Source organism: Poecilia reticulata, chromosome 8 (genome assembly GCF_904066995.2).
Source record: "Poecilia reticulata chromosome 8, P_reticulata-male-v2, whole genome shotgun sequence".
Taxonomy (NCBI): domain Eukaryota; kingdom Metazoa; phylum Chordata; class Actinopteri; order Cyprinodontiformes; family Poeciliidae; genus Poecilia; species Poecilia reticulata.
The window spans coordinates 1,513,148-1,537,565 of record NC_088837.1 but is presented as its reverse complement, the minus strand read 5'-3'; the positions used below and the strand labels follow the sequence as shown (position 1 = coordinate 1,537,565).

Sequence of the window (24,418 nt, the reverse complement as noted above, 5' to 3'; positions counted from 1 at the left end):
TAGACTTAGATATGTGATTCTATGCATCATAATTTCAGGGACGGAAACATCTTGTCTCCTGTCCTAACATAACATGAACTTCACTTTTTTTTTGCTACTAGTAGCTTTTATTTTTAAAGAAATCCAACAGAAAGGGGATGGAAAGAAGGTGGGTGGGAGAGGACAGGCAACCAAGGAACCAGTAGCAGAGTTGTAGTCAAGGTCACCGACCCAAGACCAAGTCAAGACCAGCACCCCGCGCTACGTGACACAAAAAAATTAACTTTTACTTATCAAAATTGCTTCTCAAATTGATCTGAAAGATCCACTTTCCCATAAAAAACTAGTTATTAAATACGTAGAGCTTAAATAAATGCAATCAGTAAAGATCCGTCCAGAAGAATCGGATCGTTCCTGAATGTACCAGCGTTGTCCCATATGTGCGACACCTCAGTCAAAACCTCCACACTTTGTGGAGGTTCAGCGCATGAGTGACAACTTTTTTTCATCGCAGATGCAACATGTGTGTCTACGTCAGTACAGCTAGCTTTGCTAGCATCACGTCCACAGATCTTACCTTTCTTTAAGCTTTCCTTCCAAATGACGCTAAAAGTTGGACGAAGTCCCCACCATCTGTGAAAGCGAAGCGCTGCTGATTTTACATGTAGCCATATCAATTTATGTAGCGCTATTATATTACTGATGATTAGACTCGCTCAGAGGAAACCACTGCGCATGTCTGGAGCTTCGCGTGCGAGTAAAGGTGGAGACGATGGGTGACAACAGACACGTAAGTTACGATATTGCTCGGATTTTACGGCGCCACCTTACGTTCCTGAACTTCACATTTTAACAGAAAAAAAGAGCAACACGACTTGGATGTAACGAGTAACGCGACAGTTTTGTAGAAATGTAATGAAGTAGAAAGTACAGATACTTACTGTAAAATGTAGTGGAGTAAAAGTAGAAAGTACCCATTATTAAATCTACTTAAGTAAAGTACAGACACACGAAAACTCTACTTAAGTACAGTAACAAAGTACTTGTACTTCGTTACTTCCCACCACTGATCAAGAGCTTTGCTTTTTAGAATGTTAGTATGTGACATAGTTAAAACTTTCTAATCGGCCATAAATGTGCAGATAAAATGTGCACGATGAGGCAGAGTACCGTGGCTCACTTATAGGGGGCAGTGCTGAGCCCTAAAAGTGCTCTTCTCTGAAAAGACTGAAAACGGATGAAAACATAGAGTAAATAAATTGGAATAGAACTGTTCAAGGTCACTCATCTTTGGCTGCCAGCTTTAAAAATTAAGGGAAAATTAGAGAATTTTTTTTGTGAGTGACATATTTGTGGATAGATGCATGGACTATTAAAATTAAGGTATAGTCACATGATTTTCAATTTAAATAAATGCCAAAGAACTTTCAAAATAAAACAAAACAAAAAAAATCAAATGTGACCTAATATTTAGTATTAGCTTAATTTTCTTAATTTTTGTTAAATTCAATGCACTGCGACAGACTGGCGACCTGTCCAGCTATCGTTCTGGGCCTCTCGCCCGGAACGATAGCTGGAGATAGGCAGCAGAACCTCCTGACCCCACTAAGGGACAAGGATGTAAGAAAATGGATGGATGGATATTCAAAGCAATTGATTGAAGCGTAATTAAGTTGATTTCTTTTCCAGGTTATCTATGTCTGTTATAGTTATAGTGACAGTTTTACCAAAAGTATAAAAAAAGATTTTAATAAATGTTACATACTGCAGCTTTAATTCTGTTGAATTGGAGGGTTTGGTTCTGGAGTCCTTCATGTCTCCTATGGATCCACCAGGATTCTGTTGTGGTTCTGTGTGGGTCGTTATGCTGCTCTGATCTCATTGGCTCAGACTGTGTTGACGGATCAGTGTTGCTGTCCGTGGTGCTGAAGGCTCACCTTACACCAGAGGGTCGCGGAGCATCAACCAATAACTGAAACATCATTTCCAGACACCACAAATTACAGTTTATCGGTTTTTATTTATTTTTTAAAATTTTTTTTAAAGAGTGGAAGTGGTTCTGCACTTCACAGGAAGTAAACCGACTGGCACCTAATTAAAAAGTTGACAAAATGTTTTTTTTAAAAAGTTATAAAAAAAAACTCACACATTCTAAACAGTTTAAATAATGACTGAGATCATGCTGAAGTGGAGTGTTTCTGAGTCTCAGCCTCCTGATCACCAGGATTCTGTTGCAGATTGAATGTGCATCAGGATCCACATGGTGAAATGTGTGTTATCACAGACACAGAGCTCTACAGAACAGTTGTGGTTAGGATTCATGATCTCCTCTGAAGTCTCACTCTCTGCTGCCGTATAGCTCTTGTTACAGTCATGAGAAATATTAGAAGGATGTGCGTTGGACGTGAAAACGGCTGCAGAGTCGGTAGAATCGGCTCCATCTGGACTCCTTCGGCAGAAAGTGCCTCTAACAGATGTCGTCATGCTGGAATATTTAGGATCGCATTTCATTTACTTATCAAATGAATAAAATGTACACCCCCAACCAGTAGGACCAGAACCAGTGTTCCTATGACCACAGCCTCCAGTTCCCCTCAGTACTGGTTACTGCTGGGAGCAAAGAGCATCTTTGGTGCTGTATGATCCATGGCCTGGAAACATCTGGAGGAACATCTGGTGAGGGAGGGGCTTGTTACACCTGAGATTAGATCAGCAGCAGCTCCCGTCTGGATCCTGTTTGTTGGTTCCTACCAGATGTTCTCCAGCTGTGGTTGGCCTCAGATGACCTCAGCCTGTTCGACTGGACTGGTCTCCACAAAGTCCACCTCCAGAAAGTCTAAAGGTTTACTGTCCTGAGAGACCTGCTCTTCTTCTTTGTTCTCGCTCCCGCTTGTTCTGTGGCACAGTTCGGACTTGGCCACGCCCACCAGAGCCAGGCAGACGGCGCTGAGCCCCATTCCTGCTGCACATGAGTAAAATGCTGCTCCGTAGTCCTTGGTCACGTCCACCAGCACACCTGGAGGGCAAAGTGGAGTCAGATGTTATGGTGCGTTCACATCAAAGGCGTTACATGCGTCAAAAATGCGTCCGACGCTTCAAGTTCGACGTGTGTGCACTTTGAATGCAGACGCTTGATGGTGCGTTCACACCAAACGCGTTTGAGCGTCAGGCACAGCTGGTTTACATTCAAAGTCTACGTGGAGCCGCATCAGACGTGTCAAAATCGCTCCAGCCATTGTTTTCCGTTGCCGGCCTATTTGTCAGACGCATCAAACGCTCACAACGGTTCAAATCGCGCCACGCCAGACGGCTAGACTTTGAATGTAAACCAGACACACCAGTGTGAATGCACCATTAGGACTTGTTCTGGAGTCCTTCATGTCTCCTATGGACATGGCTACAGACCGGTCCCTCCAGGAGGTTGTGATGTTTTTTTCAGATAGTTGTGGCCTAAAATGACTTTTTCAAAAAGCTGTGGTCAAAGCAGCAACATCTTAAAGCTTTATTTTTACCATAACATGGACTTACAAAAATGTTGATATTGCCATAACCATAACCTTCATAAAACTGACAGGATTTTAACTTAATATTAAAGAGAAGCTAGAAAAGTGCAAAAGAAAAATTCCATCTTGATTCAAGTTAAGATGAATGTAGTGTAGAGATGGCTTAAAAATAAAGTCTCAGATTCTTTTAATACCAACTTCAATTTCCAATTTGAATTTACCTTTTTTTCCTCATGTTTTTTTCTTTGAAAAAGTCACAAATGAAAATATGAAAAACTGTCTTATTTTAATAATTCTGTGAGTTGACATGAAGTCAAAGTCAAAACAAATAGAAGCTGGAAAACAGGATGATGGTTTTTGGGTGTGTTGACATCACTATAAATCCAAGTGATTTTTCAAAAATGATTTCTTCAAACACTGAAAATTTGAGTAACTAATTAAAAAGAAACAGGAAGTTGCATCAGAAGGGGGCTAGTGGGATTGGTCAAAATTCAGCTGGGTTGCAGTGATTGGTCAGAAAAGAAGGAAATATAGTCAACACTAAAGTGATCAGGAAAATTTGTGATGACTGTTGAATTTTCTATGTGTGAGTGAAAGAGCATTACTGGTTTCTACTAGAGGGACTGGTTAACAGTGGACGCGCTGGCCTTACCTCCCAGCGGTGGTCCGGCCAGACCAGCGAAGCTCTGGATGAAGACGTAGACCCCGACACAGGCCGGCATCCGGCTGATGCCCACCACCTCGTCCTCGGCCAGCAGTGGGATGTGGGTGGAGCCCACGGTACCCATGAAGAAGCCGTAGAGCGCACAGCACACCGCCAGGCCCCAGAACTCCCACACCACGGCGAAGGCCAGCAGAACCATCGCCATGACGACCACACAGCCCAGCAGGACGCGGGTCTTCCTGCAGCCCACCTTGTTCATCACCACCCCGATGGAGAAGCGCCCCACGATTTCAGCCACGGCCATCACAGACAGCATGTTGGGGGCCACGCTGGGGGCCACACCCCGGCTCTTGCTCAGCTCGATGACGTAGAGCTGAGGGGCGAAGAAGCCCAGCGTGGCCAGCAGACCGAATAGACAGTACCACAGGAAGGCCATGTCCTTCAGCATGGAGAAGTCCAGCAGCCTGGGGGGGGACCCAGACCCGGCCCCGGTTCCTCCCTCCAGGTCCTCCTGGACCAGCCTGGGTGGCAGTGAAGCCTCCTCAGCATTGTCCCTCAGGTCCTGGTCGGAGGAGGACAGGGACGTCACGCCCGAGTCCCCGGAGCCTCTGGACACGGCTGAGCTCAGCGAGGTCCGGGTCTGTTCGTTCTCCAGCTCATAGGCGCTCTGCTGCTTCAGAGAGGCCGACTCAGAGTCCGAGTCGCCGACCTCCCTCATCGGCTCTGGCTCGATGCTGATTGGACGCAGGAGGACGCCGAAGACGACAACAGACGCCTGCATGACACCAAGGACCACGAGGCAGCAGCGCCACCCGATGGCCTGCTTCAGTCTGTTGAACGCTGTGGAGACATGGTGATGTCATTAATAAGAGCTGAGGTTTAGCTGAAGTAAAAAATTGGATTGGTGCATCCATAGCTCCAACGAGGCAGAAAGAGTAAAAACTCACCGGGTGCAAAAGCAAATATGGCGAAGGATTCTCCAGAGGAAGCGATGGACGTGACGAGGGCTCGTCGCCTGGAGAAGTACTGGGCTAGGATGGTGACCGTGGGGAGGAAGGAGAGGCAGAAGCCAAACCCTGAAGAGAGCAGAAAAGAAACAGGGGACATAACAGCCACTGGCCCGCATGGGAGGAACACTGCATGGCTAGGGGGGGTGGATCAAAGGGTCAAGCTGGCAGGTCACTCCTTTGTCAGAGCTGGCAGGCTGCTCGAGGTGAGATAGGTTTGCTACAGCCACTGCTAGAAGGCAAAATGCATGTAAAGACAAAAAAAGAGACAAGGGGAGAGAGAAGAAAGATTGGGGACGTTAGCTACGTTCCTCAGCACAGGACGACATGGAAAACATGGAGGGAGAGCTAGCAGTGAGGATCACAGGCCCTGTGGCCCAAATATCACAGAGGTTTCACTTTTAGTTCTTTCTCTTCAGGCATCTCTGTAGGCCACCCTAGAAATCTACGGTATGTAGAGACGTCACTGCGTCGTGTTTCAGAGGTTCTGAACCTCTGGGTCACCAGAAGGTTCTGGAAGGAACAGACAGGTCCAGTGGAGGTGAAGAAAAAAATGTATTCTATACAGAATTGCAATTCCTAGTCCTGGCAATTCTGAATAGATTCAAAATGCTCAGAAATTGATTTTATGATGCGTTCAATTTGTACACGTTTGCTGCTTCTATTTAAACCTGTCATGCATGTCATACTGCACATCCACCACCGCAGGTGTTTAGAATAATTCTTTGATGCTTTCTATTTAAGAAAAGGCCAGGCAGCTAATTAAGCTAATACCGGTCATTTAAGTTGCAGAATTTGATGCACAAACCTGTTTTTGTTTAAACTGATGAAATTTAGTTTTTTTTATAGAATAGTTTTGAATAAATGTTTTCACACAATTTAAACAGAATCTCCAAACTGTTTGGTTTCTGTACGGAAAATAATTTCTGAATGGAATCAAATCACTAGATGCTGAAAGATTCACAACACTGCTAGAAGTCCCTTTAAACAAATGATTAGATAGATAGATAGATAGATAGATAGATAGATAGATAGATAGATAGATAGATAGATAGATAGATAGATAGATAGATAGATAGATAGATAGATAGATAGATAGATAGATAGATAGATAGATAGATAGATAGATAGATTGATTGATTGATTGATTGATTGATTGATTGATTACCTGAGATGATGCCGATAGTGACGTACATCTGGTAGATGCTGCTGGTGAAGGCGGAGCTGATCATCCCCAGACTCATGAGGAAGCCTCCCATCATGACCGACGGACGGTAGCCAAAGCGGTTGCTGAGCAACGAAGCCACAGGGGCTGAGGGTGGGGTTGAAACACAGTAAAGTGATTATTTGTAGCAAAGCATGTATCTGCAGCTAAAAATACACTTATAATGTGTATATAATGTGAAAAGCTCAGGCCCTTCTGATTGGCTAAAATTGATACAGTGTATGTTTGGATTGACTGATTAATAGTTGGACATCCAAAAGAGATTTATTTTACAAAATGTGAACCAGGTGAAGCTAGAACTGCTCTTGGTAGAACAAATTTACAGACAAAGGTTTGTTGTTTTATCTTTTATGCAAAATGTATATATTTCTGTAAAGTTTTAACTTAATTGCTACTCTATGTTGGACCTTTTAGAGTCTGTATACTCCAGATAATGATTAATCAATTACTAAATTAGTTGGCAATTATTTCAATAATCCATTGATCACAATTAATCTGATTAATAGTTTCAGTCCTGATCCAGATTCTCTGACTCATTCTTGTCTCTCCGTACTTCCACCTGCAACAAATCCATACATTGGGCCCTAAAACAAACACCAGCAGGCTACAGGAAGCTCAGTCACCATGGAGACCAACCTGTGAAGGCGAAGATGAACGCGGAGATGGAGATGACCCAGGAGACACGGCTGTTGCTCTCCTGGAACTCCCCCATGAGATCCTCTAGGAACACTCCGAGGGTCTTGAGGACGCCATACGTGTTGACCTCCACCATGAAGAAGGTCACGGCCACGGCCCAGCCCCAGCCTCCGTCCGGCACCGCCGGGTAGACATTTGGACCCAAGCAACCAGGTACTCTGGGAGTCTTCATGGCTACAAGAAAGAAACACACAACAAAATCGCTGAGCTGGGTTCTGTGGGATGGAGCGGTGTTTGTCTTCTACAAACTGTTCCTGTTCATTTTTCTATCAGTTTTCAGTGTAAAGAAAGTCAGCAGATTGCATCGAGTCGATGCCTTGCAGCCTTCTCTCCTCCTGCATGCGCATGTAGCAACAGTGGAGGGGAAAAACTTCCCTTTAACAGGAAGTAACTTCCAGCAGAACCAGATCCTGGCTGTCTGCCACCACTTATTACTGACCACTAGGCTTTAGGCTGCCCCTTCTGATCAACCATCAACTGAAATCAGGTGAGCTGATGCAGGGAACCCTCTAACACATGTGAGCCAAGAGGACCAAGGATGGGAAACACTGAGATAACAGATAAAACATTCTGGAAAAAGGAGGATTTTCTGAATTGAACCCCACAGCGCCCCCTGGAGGTTGACCTGGTTCTATTTATTCCATTTTGATTTGGAATGTAATTCAGCAGGACAAATGAAAGTCGTTTTTAAATCATCTGAAATTCTCAAGTTAAAAAATGACATTTCTCTAAAACCAGGCAGATCGGCTGCAACTCTGCCCTCTTGTTAAATACTTTAATGTCTTTTTTGTAAAGCTTGTGTACATTAACGGTTATTAATGTACCGTACAAAAGCAGGCGACCATGTTGTGAACATTATCATGATTTACCGGTCCACTTCTAACATATCAAATCACTTTCTATTTAATCTATTCCTATACATTACTCATATAACTTTAGAAAACATTTTGTCATTTTAATCTTAAATGGATTTTTTTCAGGGCCTCCGCGTGGTATTTGTTTTAAATGCATTTTCTTCCATTTAAAAGCATTTCGTGGCTTTTGTCTGCGTGTGTGTGGTGAAAAGGGCCAGTGATGTCCATGGCCCGCAGTGCAGAGGTGGAAGACGGAGTGATGTCAGGGGTTTCTCAGTCGTTGACGCAGGAGGCTCAAACGGCTAAACTTATACCGTCTCTCGCCGCAGAACAGGAAGAGCTCAGCAACACATTGAGTTCAGCCGCTGTTACATGAGTTTTAACTGACTTACAAACGTCTTATTGAGAATAAATTGAAAAAAATGGAACATTCGCGTATAAGATAATAATTGTTAGATTTAATAAGTAATAAAAAAATTATTTTTTTCCCGCAAGACTTGCATTTGTAATAAAGCGAAAAGGAACAGCCGCTGCCCTGTTGGCGGAAGTTAGCCAGCATCCAGCAGCTCGCATGTGGACTTACCAGCAGAGCTGACCGCAGGACAAGGCAGCTGTGTCCTCTGGACTTTTTGCTTGTCTTATCCGTTCGTCATTTTGGCATCATTAAGGTTTCTGTAGATGGGTATTTTTCTTGCAATTAAAACAATTACGCTTTTTTAAAAAATATATTAGCACATCTAAAACTATTTCCATATATTTTTTTGTTAAATATATCTGCTACTTCCTCCGTTACTAACGCTGTTCCGCCAGCCGCAGCAGCAGCAGCATCCTTTGTCTTCAGAGTTACGTCCTGTCTGTCTTGGCAGCTCTTTACCGGCTCAAGCCGGTATTCAAACGCGAGCACGCGGGTCGCCGGCGCCATGAACGCGCCGCTATTCTATCACTGCATCTGCCTCGCTCATACGCGCGTTCATCTTCAATTTGCCGCGAGCGGTCTCGCTCATGTTGCGTTCACGTTAACATGAAAACATAATGCCTCACTCTACAAGAAAACCGACTAACTGGGGCATTTATCAAACACGAAGGGGGAAATGGATGCCATTTCACATTTTTGTGTCCAAGCCAGAAACAATTCCGGATTTTTTTTATAATGTAGAAGAATGTAATTTGTGAGATTTCGCTATTGAACTTGAATGCAGCAGCTTCAGGTGGCGCGCGCGACAAAGCCCTCGCATATACTGTAGCGCGGCATATTATGCTAGAAAGTACAAATTGAAGAACCGGTGCCACTGCAATCAAAAGTCTGCACAATACTTTGCCCCCCTGTAGATAACAGGGACTGGGCAAAGTTAATTAGTTTGAACACGTTACAAATGTCCAACCTCTGCCTGTACACCAGGGAAAAACAGCTTTTTTGTTTTTATTTATTTTTAAAAACGGGACATCTTTAAAAGTAAAAATGTGCCCAGGAAAAGTATTCACCCGCTTTTTGATATTTTACCATTTTGTTACTTTTAGAAATCAATCATGATCAACAAAAATTGGCTTTTTTTAACAAAAAAAAAACTTTTAATGTCAAAGTGAACAATGTAAACATCCCATCACTGTATGTTTACATTATACAGTAAACAGTTTACTCTATGAGGGACAGTTCTTACCAGAAGGGGTAACCCTAACCCTCTTTCTGGTAAGATATTGACTATTTTTCGGTCATCCATAAAAGCCAATTTAAAAGAAAAAAAGTTGGAAAAGATACAAGGTTTTTTTGAAAAGTCACAATTATCTACAAGCTGATGAATTCAGTTTTATAAACACAAAACAGGACAACTAGTTTGCTTTGCATAGTTTCAGTCTATTAGTTTATTATTTAGTTTCTTCCTCTTTTTTTTTGGTCTTGTGCAATTAGTAAAATACATTTTACTTTTACAAAAAAAAATATGAGGCACAACGAAACAGAGTAGTTATCTGCCGGCTGAAGGTCCTCCAGCAGGCATACACAGAAACACTGAATGCATTCGATGAAACGGGACAGTATTTACAATACAAACCTGATATGTAAATTGAAATGATAAGGCAAAACTAATTCTGCTACAATAATGCATGTCAACTGTATATTTGACAAGTAATGATAAAATCAAAGTTGTGGTTATATTTCCTATCAAGCATGCATCTCATGTTTCCAGCAAAGTCAGACTTGTTGGTCATTCAGCGTTCCAAACTCTATCCACGTCTTTTGTTTTCAACAGGTATTCCAGAGTAAACATTTTCATTCTCAGATGAAATGACATCCCAGCTTGTTTTCCTTACTGTGTGACCTTCAGATGTTTCCCTCTTTTCATGCTGGAATTATTTGCCTCCCTGAAATTCTGAGAACGGATTTCTTCTGTTCACCTCGCCGGCTGACGCCCGTCTGTCTCTCTGTTCTTCTCCACACTCAGCCCTGGCCATCTCCAGTCCCGCTGCGGCAAGAATGGATCTACAAAAGACACACAAACACTTGTTAGTTTTGTCTGCATGGCTCTGAACTATTCAGGAAACACAAATGAGTTTTGCACATCCAATACATGAATAATCACATAAAACATGTTTGGTGGAAGCTAGAATGATGTATTCGTGAGTTCATTCGATGCTAGTGCCTAGTTTGGTTTCATGTTCTCTAGGTTTCATTACTTTACTAAAATTAAAATCCCTCTTCTTAAAAGCTTTGGTTCTGAACTCTTCAGGAAACTAGCCAAGTTGCATAAAGGTTAGATATTTCTTACAATCAGCTGCAGTGAGAGTCTACGGCTGATAGTCAGCACTTCTGGTTGCTCACAGGAGGGAACTCGTTCTCGTCGTCCAGACACACCGGCCCCACAGCAAACTCGTGCTCAGGAATCACGTCCCCCTGTTTCGCACCACCGTCTTCAGAGTAACCTGCAGGTTGGCGAAGACAGAGGAATCGTTAACATTTTCCAGATCCCCAGAGCTTAGACCTCACAACCATACTGTCCCGCATTCGCTGTTTGTGTTGTAGCCATGTGTCTGGAAGCCGGTTGGCTGCTTCGACAGGAAGTAAGTTCTTCCTGCAATGAGCTTAGAAATGAAGAGGAATCCACAGAATGTTGGAAACAAATACCTTTTACTATTTGATGAATTATAACAAGCTTTAGTATTTTTGATTTTATGTGATAGACCAAAAAAAAGGAATGAATCATGGTGAAGGAGATGGAAAAGAACTGATGTTGCTCAAAGTTCTTTGCAAACAAGAATCTGAAAAGTGCAGCATCTATTGGTATGTGAAGCCACCTTTCACTGCAGGGTTCTGAGTGTAGCAGCTGGAACAGGTTGGATGGAGAACATGCATGAGCATCAGTTTCAAGTCCAGGCATTGATCTTCAGCTTGACTTTGACTAGGCCTGCAATCTTTATAATCAAAAGAACCGTTTGGCCCTCAGCCCAGTAAAATAAAACTTGTTTAGGGCTGAAAATGCTACATGATCTTTTGAAAAAAAGAACAACAAAAAAAAGACTGCTTATAATTTTTGATAAATATCTACAGCAGAAAATGTAGGGGGGAGGGGGAGTCATAATTTTATTTAATTTTTTAGGTTTTAATCAAAGATGAAAAGTTTTCTTGCAAAAAAGTGAGAGGATAGATCTTCTTCTGTGGGATGTTGATATTTGTAGAAAATGCTAAAAGAATAATTAATTTCCCCTAAAGTTTATATATTCATATCAAAACTAAAGTCAAATCTCTTGTTTGGGCACAAAACGTTGGCCTATGAAGCAGATTCTGAAAAAGAACATAGTTTCCAAATTAATGACAAAAAAGATCTAAAATAAATTCCTGGTTCATTTCATCAAAAAACATGAAAACCTGCATTTGTTACTGTGTCTTTATTTCAATACATTAGTTTGCTCTTTATTACTTTTTGAAGAGGAAACCGACTTATGTAGGTTTCCTCTTCAAGTAATCAGCACTGCCGGATTTCAGAGAGTAAAATATATATCAATATTTATATATATATTTTATCTGTTTTTAGAGGATGGGTGAAGGATCTCAGTATCTACTATTGATTATTTTTCTTCTGGGTTTTTCAGGATACTCAAACAGAGGCTTCCTGCTCACATGACCTCTGCTCTCATGGTACTTGTGTTACTTGCTGCTATGTGATATGATGATAACCATGGCAATGATAGCGATACTACATGCATAAACAACAGACTGAGCTTTTTTTTCTTTTCAAAAACAAAACATTGTCCAGAGAATATGATCCCAAATCTCTATTAAACAAACATGGGTGTGGGAAAGAAAGGAAGAGATCTCAGAACTTTTAGCCGATAGTGGTAAAAAAAATATTAGATTTTTATAAAGAAGTTGATTTGCGATTCAGACTCATCATCTCTGCATCGCTGCAAACTGTGTGCGATGCCTTCTGCTCAGCTTTAGACTCTCTCCAAAAACCCCAGTCATTACAAGAAATATCAAAGAAACGATTTCTGCGCAACACTTCCAACTCCTGAGCGATTTTCCAATTGCTGCAAAGAAAGTAAAACTCTGGATTAAAGACGCTCCGGTTAGTCAATTTCTAATCTCCAGTTTTTATAAGGCTTTGTCCAGCAACCACCAGACATTTAGTCTGACTATAACTTCAGGAACATAACAAAGGCAGACATGAGAACAGCTGGCAGCGTTCGTCCAATCTTCCTAACCGTCATTAATTATTCATATCAGGTGAGGTCATGTGTGCTGGAAGACAGATTTACTAGTTGACATCAAAGACAAAATGATTACGACGTCAACAGATAGCGATTAGCACGATTAGTAAGGAAAGCATTACTACTGTGGCAGCTAGTGCGCTAAGACACGCCTCCTGGCTCTGATTGGTTGTTTTTGGTCGGCGCATTTACAGCTCAGGGAAGAGGTGGAGCAGATGGATCTGTTCACAGATGATCTGTCTCATAAACTGGTGACAGTTTCAACAAATATGGAAAAACATCATTTTTATAAGAGTTACATACTACAAGGTTTAAAGTTGAGGTAGATAATGGTCCTTAACTAGTACAGTTGGTTACCACTAACCAGTGAGGGTTGCAGTAGCATGACCAGAAGCTGGTAAGGCAGCAGTTTCTGCATAAGATGGAGAGGAGTGTGTTTCCTGTGTGAGCTGTGCCCCCTCTGACTTCATCTCTTCACCGTGCGTTTCATCATCAACACCAACGACCCTAAGACACACACACACACACACACACACACACACACACACACACACACACACACACACACACACACACACACACACACACACAAAGGAGAAAACAATCACAAGAAAGAAGTAACTACACATTCATGTCAGCTGAGTGTGGTATATCCAGTCTGATGGATTTGGATCAGCCTCACCTGTGTTTGTAAGCCAGCTGGCACTCGCCTCCATCCTGTGGATCCACATTATAAATGAAGAGCTGGCCGTCGGCGGTGGCCACCAGCAGCCGCAGGAGCCTCTGGATCCTGAAACATCCAAGACCCCACAGAAAAGGAGCAGTGGAAGCTAAGTACTAATGGTTGTTCACTTCTTGCAGAAAACATTGTTTTCCGAGCTCCAAACTGGACTGAAATATGGCCATTAAATGCAGCTTTTGACACGTTACTCAGAATATCTACGCATGTCTTCAGCATTCGCCTACATGGTTGTGTTAGAGACGGAGAGGAAGAGAGAGTAGCTCACGTGACTAAGGTGCAAACGTTCCTCTGACCAGATGAGAGGAGGTGAACGGTAGCGAAAGCCCGGTCCTGGCTCATCATGCCAGAAACCGGACCAGGGAGGTAGCTGCTGGCCGCAGAAAACATCTTCCCCATGTAAGCTGTCCAGGTAGCCGCCTCGTCCTCCGCACTGGAGAGAGATGACGACAGTTAGAGGTCTTGTGACATAACCACTATGTTTGTTTTCTTTTGAATAAATACATTAAAGAGTAAATATATCATACAACACACATTATGTCCTAAAAACATACTGTTTGATTGTTAAAATGATCCTAAGTTTCCACTGGGAAAAAAAAGATTTCTGAACTCTTCCTGAGTTCAAAACATCAGTATGGTTGTTTCTAAATGAATATGAACTTGTTCTCTTTGCATTATTTGTGGTCTGACGGCACTGCATTATTATTATTTTTTTGTTATTTTGACCATTTCTCATTTTCTGCAAATAAATACTCAGCTTTTGTTCATAAAATAAAAGAACAATGTTAATTTTATTCAAACATATATAGATTTATACGTATAGAGTAAAATCAGAGAAACGGGTCATTTTAAGTGCTCTTTATTTTTCCAGAGTTGTATTATTTTGTGTTTTTTTGCCTTTTTCTGTCTTCTGAAAAGGAAGCCTTTTCTCTCTGCTGTTTCTACATGTTCCATTTTTCCTGCTGAGTCTGTTGCTGTCCTCACATAATGTTTTTTCTGCTGTGCGATCAGCTAAGCTAAGTGTATGACATTCTAATGAGGTCTGCAGTGTATAAAATTGGAACTGAATGTGTCTTTGTTATTGGTGAATATTGGAATGAATTGAATTTGAACAGAAATGGTTTTTATAGCACCAGATATGAATAGCAGCTGCTTGTCTTGTAAAAAGTGCTGCGTAGATAATCTAAACTGAATAATAGGTACGACTAAAGCTCACAGACAGACAAATGTTCCTTTCTAAATCTGGGCTACATTGTGAAAGCTAACAGTTTTCCAGTATTTAGTCCGTTTAGTCTCTCTGGAGGCTGACCTTGCTCCCAGTTGTTCCAGTTTAAAGATGTGAACAGTCTCTGTGTTGCTGGAGGCGCAGAGGAACTGGGCATCCAAACTGAAGGATAAGGAGCTTATGCTGACATACCTGCAGACAAAATGGATGATTAATGGAGCGCAGGGGGAGCAGCTGTTAGGGAGGGAAAACTCCCAGGCTCGATTCTCAGTCACTGCACATTTTCCTCTTCTTTCCTGCCAATTGATCAATAAATTCAAAAAAATATTTTTTTAAAAAGTGGATGGTTAACCTATTTTATGGATTTACTGGCTGAGCATTAGGTTCCCAATATCCTAAGCTGTCTGGTGTCTCAGCCCACATGTGTCATCTGACACCAGATGACTGGACATCGGTCATCAGGGGGCAATAAAAGCTTCGTGTCAACAAAGTACGACGAGAACGCAGATGTTTGGGTTGCTGGCCTGCTGGAGAGCAAAGCTCTGCTGCAGGTTTGTGTTTTCCTCATCTCTAGAAAAAAAAAGATTCTTACACCACCGTGTTTCATGCTGGGGATGTTGTGTTCAGGGTGAAGTTCAGTGCTGTTATCATGTAGGCCAAAAACTTTTACCTAATGAAAATCTTTTATATTTTGAGACAAGTAGTTCATACCATTTAGATTTTTTTTAAAAATAAAACAAATCATCAAGAAAAAACAAAAAAACACATCCATCACAAAACAGACAATTATTCCAGTATTTAACAAAGCTAGAAGTATATGCAATCATCATCATCATCATCATCATCATCATCATCATCATCATCATCATCATCATCATCATCATCATCATCATCATCATCATCATCATCATTTCTTAGCAGTTCTGTTTATCATCCGCCACTCAGTAATTTGCTCTGGAGCTGGATTCTGGATTCAGCAGTATAAGGAAATGATCTTAGCACTATGTGCATCTGAAATGATGTGTAACAGCGCTGACCTTTTCATGCCTCTGCGGAACTCAAATAGACGCTCGCCTTCAGGAACAGAGAAGACTCGGATCACAGTCCCCTGCACACAGACAGACAGACAGACAGACAGACAGACAGACAGACAGACAGACAGACAGACAGACAGACAGACAGACAGACAGACAGACAGACAGACAGACAGACGCAAAGCTGGTCATTTTCATTTCTTTTTTTTAACACAATGTTAGCTAATGTTTCAATAAGGGTGCAGAAAAGCAGAAACATTCATCATCTCTACCATATATTTTGGCAATATAAAAATGTAACCTGCTTCCCTACAATATTTGGTAGGGTTCTACTATATTTCACTGGGATTTAGATTCAAGTTCTAGAGATCTTTTTGTTTTATTTTTTTTGTTTACATATTTTTTAAGCTATTGCTGTTCTGAAAATGGAGTATGTCAGATGAGGAAAGTTTTGAAACCTCAGAAGATGGTGGTAACCATGAAAGGTGATGAGGCCACAATGACAACGAGGGTTTATTGTTCCCTCCCACCAGGTGGCCCACGATGATCAGGATGAATGCAAATCTCCCCGTCTACCTCAAAGAGCTGAACGTGGTGCTAGTGTAGTCTCACCTTCTCCGAGGCGCTGGCGAGTTTAGTGGCAGAGGCGTTGAAGGCAAGCGCTGCCAGCGGGCTGTCATGGGCCGGGATGGTGGCCACGGTGCTCTGAAATGAAACCAGCAGTTACGTCTCAGGAACGACGAGAGATCCTTGTGCTTTTGAAGGCACGCAAACTTGTTTGAAAAGGTTTTAAAAACCCTGAAAACAAAGCTGCTGTATAATGTAGTATCATAATTTCACGCCAAAATTGTTTAGAAAAATCCAGCCTTTAATTTAATTATTTTAATTAACATTTCCTCAGAGATCCCATGTTATGGTGCGGACCCTCCACATGCTCAGCCAGACTTCATCTGTGATTTTTAGGTTAACTTCTGATTTGGCATTTCAAAATGAATTTGCTTAATGTAAACATGGCAAATTTGAAAAAATAAAAAAAATAAATAAAAAAAAATAAAAATAAAAAACTAAATAAATAAATAAAATAACAATAATAATTGAAGAAGTGTGCTCTCATTCCCTGCCCTGACTTGTGTTAAAGTGTACATAGACACCTACAATAACCTGTATTATTTAGTGAAGAGATATTGATAAAGGTCAAAATGAAAAAAGTCTGAACCACACAAACCAAATGAATCAAAAACCTCCAGCTGAGCCAATAAGAGGGGGAAAAGCATGTTGTGATCCAGTTGGTTTGGCATCATGTTGACCCATCACGAAGCCTGGAGTGAATCAGGCGAACAGAGGAAGAGGCGGCGTGTGAACCTTTGGAAAACCTCTCTGTTGTACTCTCCAGGAATGGACTTGTAGGGCTTGTTTTGGTTTCCTGCTGTCTGCTATCTTACAGTAACAGGAACGCTCTGCTAGATTTACAGCGGCTCCAGGAGGAGCAGCCACAGGACAAAAGGGTTCAGGTCACAGGACAAACATCACTCACTAAACTGTTGCAGACAAACGTATCTAAGAACAGAGAGAACTCAAGATGAGTTGGAGCAAAACATGCTAACACCACTGACAGCGCAAGCTAGATGCTAGATGTTAAGGCCAGGTTGAAATGTCGAACTAATAATTATAAAAGAGTTCAAGTTTTACACCAACTCTTTACTCAAATAATTATGACTCCTAATGACAAGAAGGCTACAAAAAATCATCTGAATATTGTTCATTACAGCTCTTTACAAAAACTCTAGATCAGAAATCAATCACAAATCTAGCTATGATTGGCACATCTCTGCTAATAAACCAAATGTTTAGTGAATCCCTGAGCGCAACATTTAGTGTACGTTCTACACTGACATGGCTCTTACCAAACTGTTGGTGTCATGAACAACGATGTCCCCAGACGTGACGCTGCCAGGATATGCCAGGTAGGAACTGGACTGATTGGTGGACAGAGCGCAGAGTCCTGCAGGAGGTCAGGACATTTCTAAACATCGCTTCATTTCACATAGTCCTGAAAAGCTGATAAAGTTTACGCTGCAAAATGTAAATAAAAGTGCAAAGGTAGATCAGATTAAAATCCAAAGAGTGAAGATTTGGAGAGCCATTTTCAGTTTGTCTTTCTTTAAACTTATTTCTGCCAAGTTGGGGGAAGGATAAAGTCTAAAGAAGTAATTCAAACATTAGTAAAGCTCTCCCCGTACCTGAGGGGTTGGACGGAGTGTCGAGCAGAGTCTTGAGAAGTTTCATGTCTTTAATGTTGTGGACATAAATGGACTCCTCCAGGAACACCACCAGCCTCTGTAAGACACGTTCAAGAACATCGGTGAACATCCCTGAGGAGAGTCTCAGGTATCTGGAGCCTGTTGCTCCCAGTCAGCACATTTCCAGAAAAACCAGTGGGAGAGCATCTCTACATTCCACAGATTAAGTTTCTGTCCACTGGGAGCCAAAAGTTCCCACTAAGAACATGAACTCTGTCCTCTTTGACCCAAAGAAGTGAGTGACAATAAGGCATCATAAATATTCACATATCATTTCCCAGCTGGTATACAGTCTGTGTGGGACACAACATAAGCGAGAATCACGTCTTCTGAATGATCTGCTGCTCTGTCCTGACATCAGGCTGCTGGATGTTCACCAGAGATATTCAGACGTTGCTTCTGTTTGGGAGGCTTAGCGACAGGATTTATTGTTTTTAGACCCTCTCCAAACAATCATTAACAACCACTGAGAGTATGATCTGTGAACATATTTGAAGTTTTTCCATAGATTCTCAGATTGGGGAATCTGCTGTGCCGTCTCCATGATGCCGTTTGTTCTCTAAAAAACAAAAAAACAATCTGAGTCTAAAAATGGGACAGTTGCAGTTAAAACGACTACATCTGATGAAAAATCCCACAGGGACCACAGCCCTGCCACATGCAGCGGTGGAGGGAGGAAACGGCTCTCGGTAAGATCACGAGGAAATGTGGAGTTACGGTTCATTTGGCCGCAGAGACACTGAAGCTCCTTATCTGCCTCCTGCCAGTTCGTGACGTCGGTTTTGTCCTTTAGAGATACTTCCAACAACGTGATAAGCAGTTGAACAGTCTGCACTCAGCTGGTCTCAAGCCATATAAATCATTTGCTTATAAAGTCAAACACTTATTTTAATATGCTAGCATAACAAAGTAATCCAGGATTACTTTGTTATACTAGTAATAAGTAATTCTTGTTATGTTGCTTATTGTTGATAAATGTTATGTTGATTTATGTTGATTATTTTGTTTATTATGCAGAAATATTCTACTTTCCAAGAACAAGACTTTTATTTTCCTCATTGAAGGACCTTGTGCCGTAAGGTTTTCTTTGCCTGCAGCTCTGAGGGAAACCATTTGACCCACTTTGGTTTGCATCCGAATCATATTTAAGATTTTTATTGCATCTCTTCTTCTTCTTGGCCACACTGGTAAGTTCTGACTGGACCAGCAGGCTGATGTTCACGTCTAGTTCCTGTATTGTATAAGTTATAAAATGGCTTTTATGACTAACCCTGTCAATCAAAGGTCTTTGGAGCATCAGTAAAACACATAAAAGTTGTGTAATTGTACAAATTATACAACTCAAAAACACATATCTGAGCCATGATTTGATTTAAAGCAAACATGGTTATAAGGAGTAAGGAGAAAATATTCTATATTATTGAATAATCCTCTCCAGGACCTTGAATAGCACACTGGCTAAATCCATGGACTGACAACTGTCCTTATTTATTTTGCCATATTTATGTTATAATCGGCACTAACAGCTAAAACTCAAGTGAAACACAAAGCAAGCAAAGGGAGCTTGAGAATCTTAAGTGTTTTGCAGACACCTCATCCATACTGCAGGCCCTTTTTGTTCAAGGCTGCAAGCTCTTGAACATAAACTTTCACATCAATCACATCCCAGAATATTTGCTCTTCACTCTCCCTCCAGTTACAATAAACAACAAAATGGAGCTGGAGGATGTTAAGCAAAAGCTAAAAAAAAACGGGAGAGGTTAGACGGCTTACTAGAAATAAAAGCAGTGAAATCTTAATTAAAATAATATGTTGGGTAAAGAATGAAACTCTAAATGTTATTTTTCTTGTTCATTAAATGCATTAAAGCTAAGAACTCCCGATATTTCTATAAAAGAATCAACCCACAATATAACGGACTTTTTTGAGTTATTTTAAACATGAGTCGTACGCTCTGGACATCTGCTTAAATGCAGACTAAATGTGGATAATCTGAACATTCATTGACACAGACCGGGAGCTGAAACGGTGCGAGTCACCTGTCTGTTGAGCTTGACGGAAAGGATGCTGCTGGGGTAACTGTAGTTACAAATCTCCGTCCCTTTCTTAAAGTGATAGATGTTCATCCGTTGCGGCATGGCAGCACTCACCACCACCACCAGACTGCTGGAGAACAGACGCTCCACGATGTAGACGTCTGGAGTGTTTGCTGGAAAACAACATAGAGCAGAGATCTTCTTTCACGGCCTATCAGACGTAACCAGAGGAGGTGATACAGCCACAACATGAAACCATCAGCCAGACAGCTGGAGCCTGACAACTTTATGGTTTAGGTGAAAATATGTATGACATAACTTTGTTAGGGATATTTTGCAGCTTTAGTTTAAAAAAGCATATTAAATGATATTTGTAGTGAGGAATCATCTGGTGACATAAACATGACTTGGTTTGCCATTATGGACGTTGTACCTTAAGTTTAAAGCTGCAGTATGTAGTTTTTATTAAAAAATCTATGTTTTTTACATATTTGTTACATTTATCATTTTGTTGTTACAGTATCATATAAAGCAGATCATCTGTTAAAAGAACCGAGCTCCTCTGCCCTCTCCCAGTGCTCCCAGTGCAACTGCAGAAATACACCATTCAGTCAGAAGCAACCAATCAGTCAGGAGGAGAGTCTCAGCACTGTCAATCACCCTCGTTTACGTGGACACAGTGTAGGATGTATTCCTGTTTGATTTGAAAAAGCAAACTGAACATTAACCAGGGAGAGATGTTTAGTCCAAACTGACCGCTCTCATGGATGCAGTCCAGTTTTTCCACCGAGGTCAGAGAGAAAAGTTGGTAGCCACTCCTTGTTCCCAACGCCAGTGACCTGCAACACACACAGCTGTTAGACATCCAGACTGGTTCAGGGTGATGCTATGAAAACGGCTTTTCTGGTTAACCATCACGAAAGCAATCATGTGCAGCTTATCAAACTCTAAAAAGGATTTTAACAGGAACTGTGTGCAGAGAGGACTGCAGTGATAAAACGCGTCATGCAGGACATGGTGGAGGATCTGTGGTGCTATGTGGCTCTTATACAGGAAGTGAGGGATCCATGCTCGGCTGGTTCAACTCCACACAGGTCACCTAGAAGCTCTGGACCATTTCTATGATGTGAGCCTATGAACGCTCACACAGAAAACTGTAAATCATCACAGTCGATGAGTTCTGCTGCTGCTTCATGTGACAAAAGATGTTTCTGCTAATCAATCAACCAGTCAAGAATAAGTTTTTATATTGGAGATGAAACTAGATCATTTCTCTTCTAAAGGGACAGTATTGTGTTTTCCAGGGACATAGTGACATTTTATAACACAGTTAAGTAACTACATATAAATCAAATATGACTCGAAAGAAATATAACACCTTGAAATTGGGCCTCTAACTAAAAAAAAAAACTCCTGCTCTTTCTGTAACTCCACGTTCAAGATGTCATCACCACATGGCCCCTCTATTAACCCCTTAACAACTTTTCTGCCAGTGTTGCATTGAGAAGTAGCTCCTATAATGAGCTCAGCAGATGCACAGTTCCACCAGGTGTTTGCTAACTGCTGCTGGCTAGTCCGAAGGAGCTGAATGGGGAAGTCGCGGAAGAAAGGTGCTTGAAAACTGCAGCCCTGAGGAAGAGTTGTGCCTCGAAGGGTTCACCCAGACATTTTTGCAGTTGAACGATTGCCATGGAGATTAAAGAATTTCTCAAACATGCATAAAAGAATCAAAGCAACACTCCAGGTATGTTTTTGATGAGAGAATAACATTATTATGATGAAAAACTCAAAAGACTTGATTGTACATAACCAGACAGCTCAGACCTTATAGGGAGGAATTGGTGCACTACGATAGGAATCTGACTATTTAAATAACTACAACTGAACCTGCATGCTAAGAGCAAACTGCTCTTTCAAGAAACATGAGATTGTTAATATTGTATAATACCAATTATACATCTTAATATTCCCTTTTCACAGATTAGCCTTGGAAAATGAGGGTTGATGTTTTACCAAACTGAGCATAAGGAACCATCATCTGGTCCTATGCTGTATCTGATCCAAACACAAGGGTGGGAATAAAACGGGTTCTATGTGTCTGTTTATGGGAGCTTGGCCTAAACAGGGCTGATAATCAACTCCAGCCCAGCTTACTGCAGCAGCTTCATAATGCTGACTCATGATTACTGCATTATGCCTACATCAGGTAACTGCAATAACAGCCTTATGATGTGGTGAGCCACCATTTTGCTGCCAAAACAACCTGGATTCATGAAAGTTTGACTCAAAGATGCAGTGGATGGTATTGGTCCATTGGTCAAACTCCGAGACATTCCACATATGAAGGGGCGGAGCCAGGGAGCCAAGCGATTGGTTGGTCCCATGGAGAGGTAAGTAACCAGTAGAGCAGGGGTGTCAAACTCCAGTCCTCGAGGGCCGGTGTCCTGCAACTTTTAGAAGTGCCTGTGCTGCACCACACCTGAATAGAATAATTAGGTTATTAGCAAGGCTCTGGAGAACTGAGGAGGTAATTAAGCCATTTGATTCAGGTGTTTTGTACCTGTGGCACATCTAAAAACTGCAGGACAGCGGCCCTTCAGGACTGGAGTTTGACACCCCTGCAGTAGAGCGTCCCATTGGAGCCAGCAGTTCCCCTCCAAAACAGTAGGTGGCAGAAGTGATGTATGCTTAGACAGAATATATTTATCCAAAGTGGCTCTGGGGCTGATCAGTTGTTGGTGAATATTTTTATGGTTTCGCCCCTGCACAGATAATCCATTGGATTAAAATCCAGCGACCTTTCTCAAACCATTCCACAGTCAGAAAGGAATAACGTTTCTATAACACGCACAGTCTGCAACATGGCATTGGCTAAAGCTGTGGGATTTTAGTAAAACGTAATAATTTACCTCATGATAGAATATTCCCATACTAATAATATTAACCCACATGTTCTAAGAGCTTTTTTATTTCCCATGAGATCATTGAGCCCAGAGCTTTCTGGTTTTGCTCTCTAAGCTCCGTATCATACAATAAAAATGTATTTAAATGATCAAAACTTTTATTGTAGAGCAGCAGAGTTGAAAGCATGGCTCCTGACATTATGTAGCTGCCCTCTATGTCTGCAGTGTTGCACATATTGATATCGTGATGCTGATCGCAGCTCCATGTAGTGAGCCCCATACTGAGCAGCAACTCTAGTCCATCTCAGCCTGATGCTAGTCACACTCTCTTACCTCCACCAAAGCTCAGAGAACAAAATGTCCCCCCCAACAGCAGGGACCATCATAATGGAGAGCTGCTTATTATGGGCAGATAACAACTAGGAGATTCACCTCATCCGTCAGTGGTCATAATGTTTTGCCTGAGTACATTCTGTGGACGAGAACAACACAAATTCAGCAAACATATGGAAGGAGCTGGAGGATGTCAGTGTTAAGGCCCACAGCTTCACTTCCAGTCCAAATGCTGATAAACCACTAACTGGTTCGGTAACTGGGACTGCTGGGATAGGTGGGTCAGGGCTACCAGCTGGTTCTAACGTCCACAAAGAGCAGAACTCATTGGCTCTGGACAGACTTCAGCCACATATCAGCTGAGAGTAGCCATTTCCGTGGACGGGTCTTCAGATGACTCATCCTCGCGTGAGCCGCTTGCTTACGTGGAGTCTTGGTTGAAAGAGGCGCAGCCGAACTGGCGGCGCCGGCCCGGTTCGCCCGCTCCGTCCGCGCCCTCCATCCCGCTTCCCAGCGACCTCCTTCCCCCCCTCCGAACTGGACTGGAGGCCCGGGATCTGTTTCTCCGCTTCCCTCGATCTCTGCGGCGGAGGACGGCTCCAGCTCAAAGGGAAAGTGGAGCGGCCGAGGTGTGTGGGACAGCGGCCAGGGTGGAGGCTCTCGCCGGGCGATGAACGCTCAGATTCGGTGTCGGAGCGGTTCTCTGATCGGGTCGGACCTCCAGTGCCCGGAGGAAAATAAACTGAAGCGAAAAAACAAGAACAGCTGACGGAACTACGTCACCCACACCACCATGGTGATTGGCTGAAAGTGAACCCGCGTTGTCCGTGGTTTGATTTTGATTGATCCAGGGTACGGTAGTATGTTCCCATTGGCTGATGGAACTTTGTTTGCGGCGAGTTCATTTAGTCACGTCATGCAGCCTGATGATGTTCCGTTCAAAGGAAAATATGACATTAAAAAAGTGGTTGTTTGACAAAATAAATACTTAGAGGACTGGAACATAATCAGAACATTAAATAAGATGATTAACAATACCTTTGCAAAGTATTTCACCACCATCCTTTTTCCTATTTTAGCAGGTTCTAACCAAAAATATTCGTCTGGTTTATTGACACTTTACGTGGTAGGCCAACACAAAGTAGTTGTAGCTGAAACAAAATATGGATGGCTAAATTTCTTTACAAAAAGAAAAAGAAATCTGAAAAGTGTGGGGTGC

General features: G+C 42.0%; 2 protein-coding genes across 3 annotated transcripts; both read right to left on the bottom strand.

Annotated features, from left to right (window-relative positions):
• Positions 1-1,979: 1,979 nt before the first annotated feature.
• Positions 1,980-8,820, bottom strand: slc16a6b (solute carrier family 16 member 6b). The gene is made up of 6 exons (XM_008415224.3): positions 8,512-8,820; positions 7,015-7,248; positions 6,322-6,465; positions 5,094-5,222; positions 4,135-4,986; positions 1,980-2,995 (listed from the first exon to the last, which is right to left on the bottom strand). The coding sequence occupies exons 2-6, from the start codon at positions 7,244-7,246 to the stop codon at positions 2,757-2,759; spliced, it is 1,596 nt and encodes a 531-aa protein (XP_008413446.2). The 5' UTR covers positions 7,247-7,248; positions 8,512-8,820; the 3' UTR covers positions 1,980-2,756.
• Positions 8,821-9,759: 939 nt separating this feature from the next.
• Positions 9,760-23,972, bottom strand: wipi1 (WD repeat domain, phosphoinositide interacting 1). 2 transcript variants are annotated; one of them, XM_008415223.3, is made up of 13 exons: positions 23,625-23,972; positions 20,720-20,802; positions 19,967-20,136; positions 17,868-17,964; positions 17,532-17,629; positions 16,240-16,332; positions 15,631-15,701; positions 14,678-14,785; positions 13,637-13,801; positions 13,312-13,419; positions 12,994-13,136; positions 10,691-10,844; positions 9,760-10,404 (listed from the first exon to the last, which is right to left on the bottom strand). In XM_008415223.3, the coding sequence occupies exons 1-12, from the start codon at positions 23,699-23,701 to the stop codon at positions 10,723-10,725; spliced, it is 1,335 nt and encodes a 444-aa protein (XP_008413445.1). In that variant the 5' UTR covers positions 23,702-23,972; the 3' UTR covers positions 9,760-10,404; positions 10,691-10,722. The 2 variants fall into 2 exon arrangements, with proteins under 2 accessions (XP_008413445.1, XP_008413444.1); XM_008415222.3 differs by having other exon boundaries at positions 10,744-10,844; positions 23,625-23,971.
• Positions 23,973-24,418: the final 446 nt, after the last annotated feature.

Coding starts and splice junctions, on each gene's coding strand:
- slc16a6b (XM_008415224.3), bottom strand. CDS start 7,246: ATGAAGACTCCCAGAGTACCTGGTTGCTTGGGTCCAAATGTCTACCCG. Junction 5,223..6,321: donor CACTATCGGCATCATCTCAG/GTAATCAATCAA, acceptor TGCTCTCTTCAG/GGTTTGGCTTCTGCCTCTCC. Junction 2,996..4,134: donor GGCCGGACCACCGCTGGGAG/GTAAGGCCAGCG, acceptor TTTGCCCTCCAG/GTGTGCTGGTGGACGTGACC.
- wipi1 (XM_008415222.3), bottom strand. CDS start 23,701: ATGGAGGGCGCGGACGGAGCGGGCGAACCGGGCCGGCGCCGCCAGTTC. Junction 13,420..13,636: donor AACGTTTGCACCTTAGTCAC/GTGAGCTACTCT, acceptor TGGATGTTTCAG/GATCCAGAGGCTCCTGCGGC. Junction 13,137..13,311: donor CAGCTGGCTTACAAACACAG/GTGAGGCTGATC, acceptor TGTGTGTCTTAG/GGTCGTTGGTGTTGATGATG.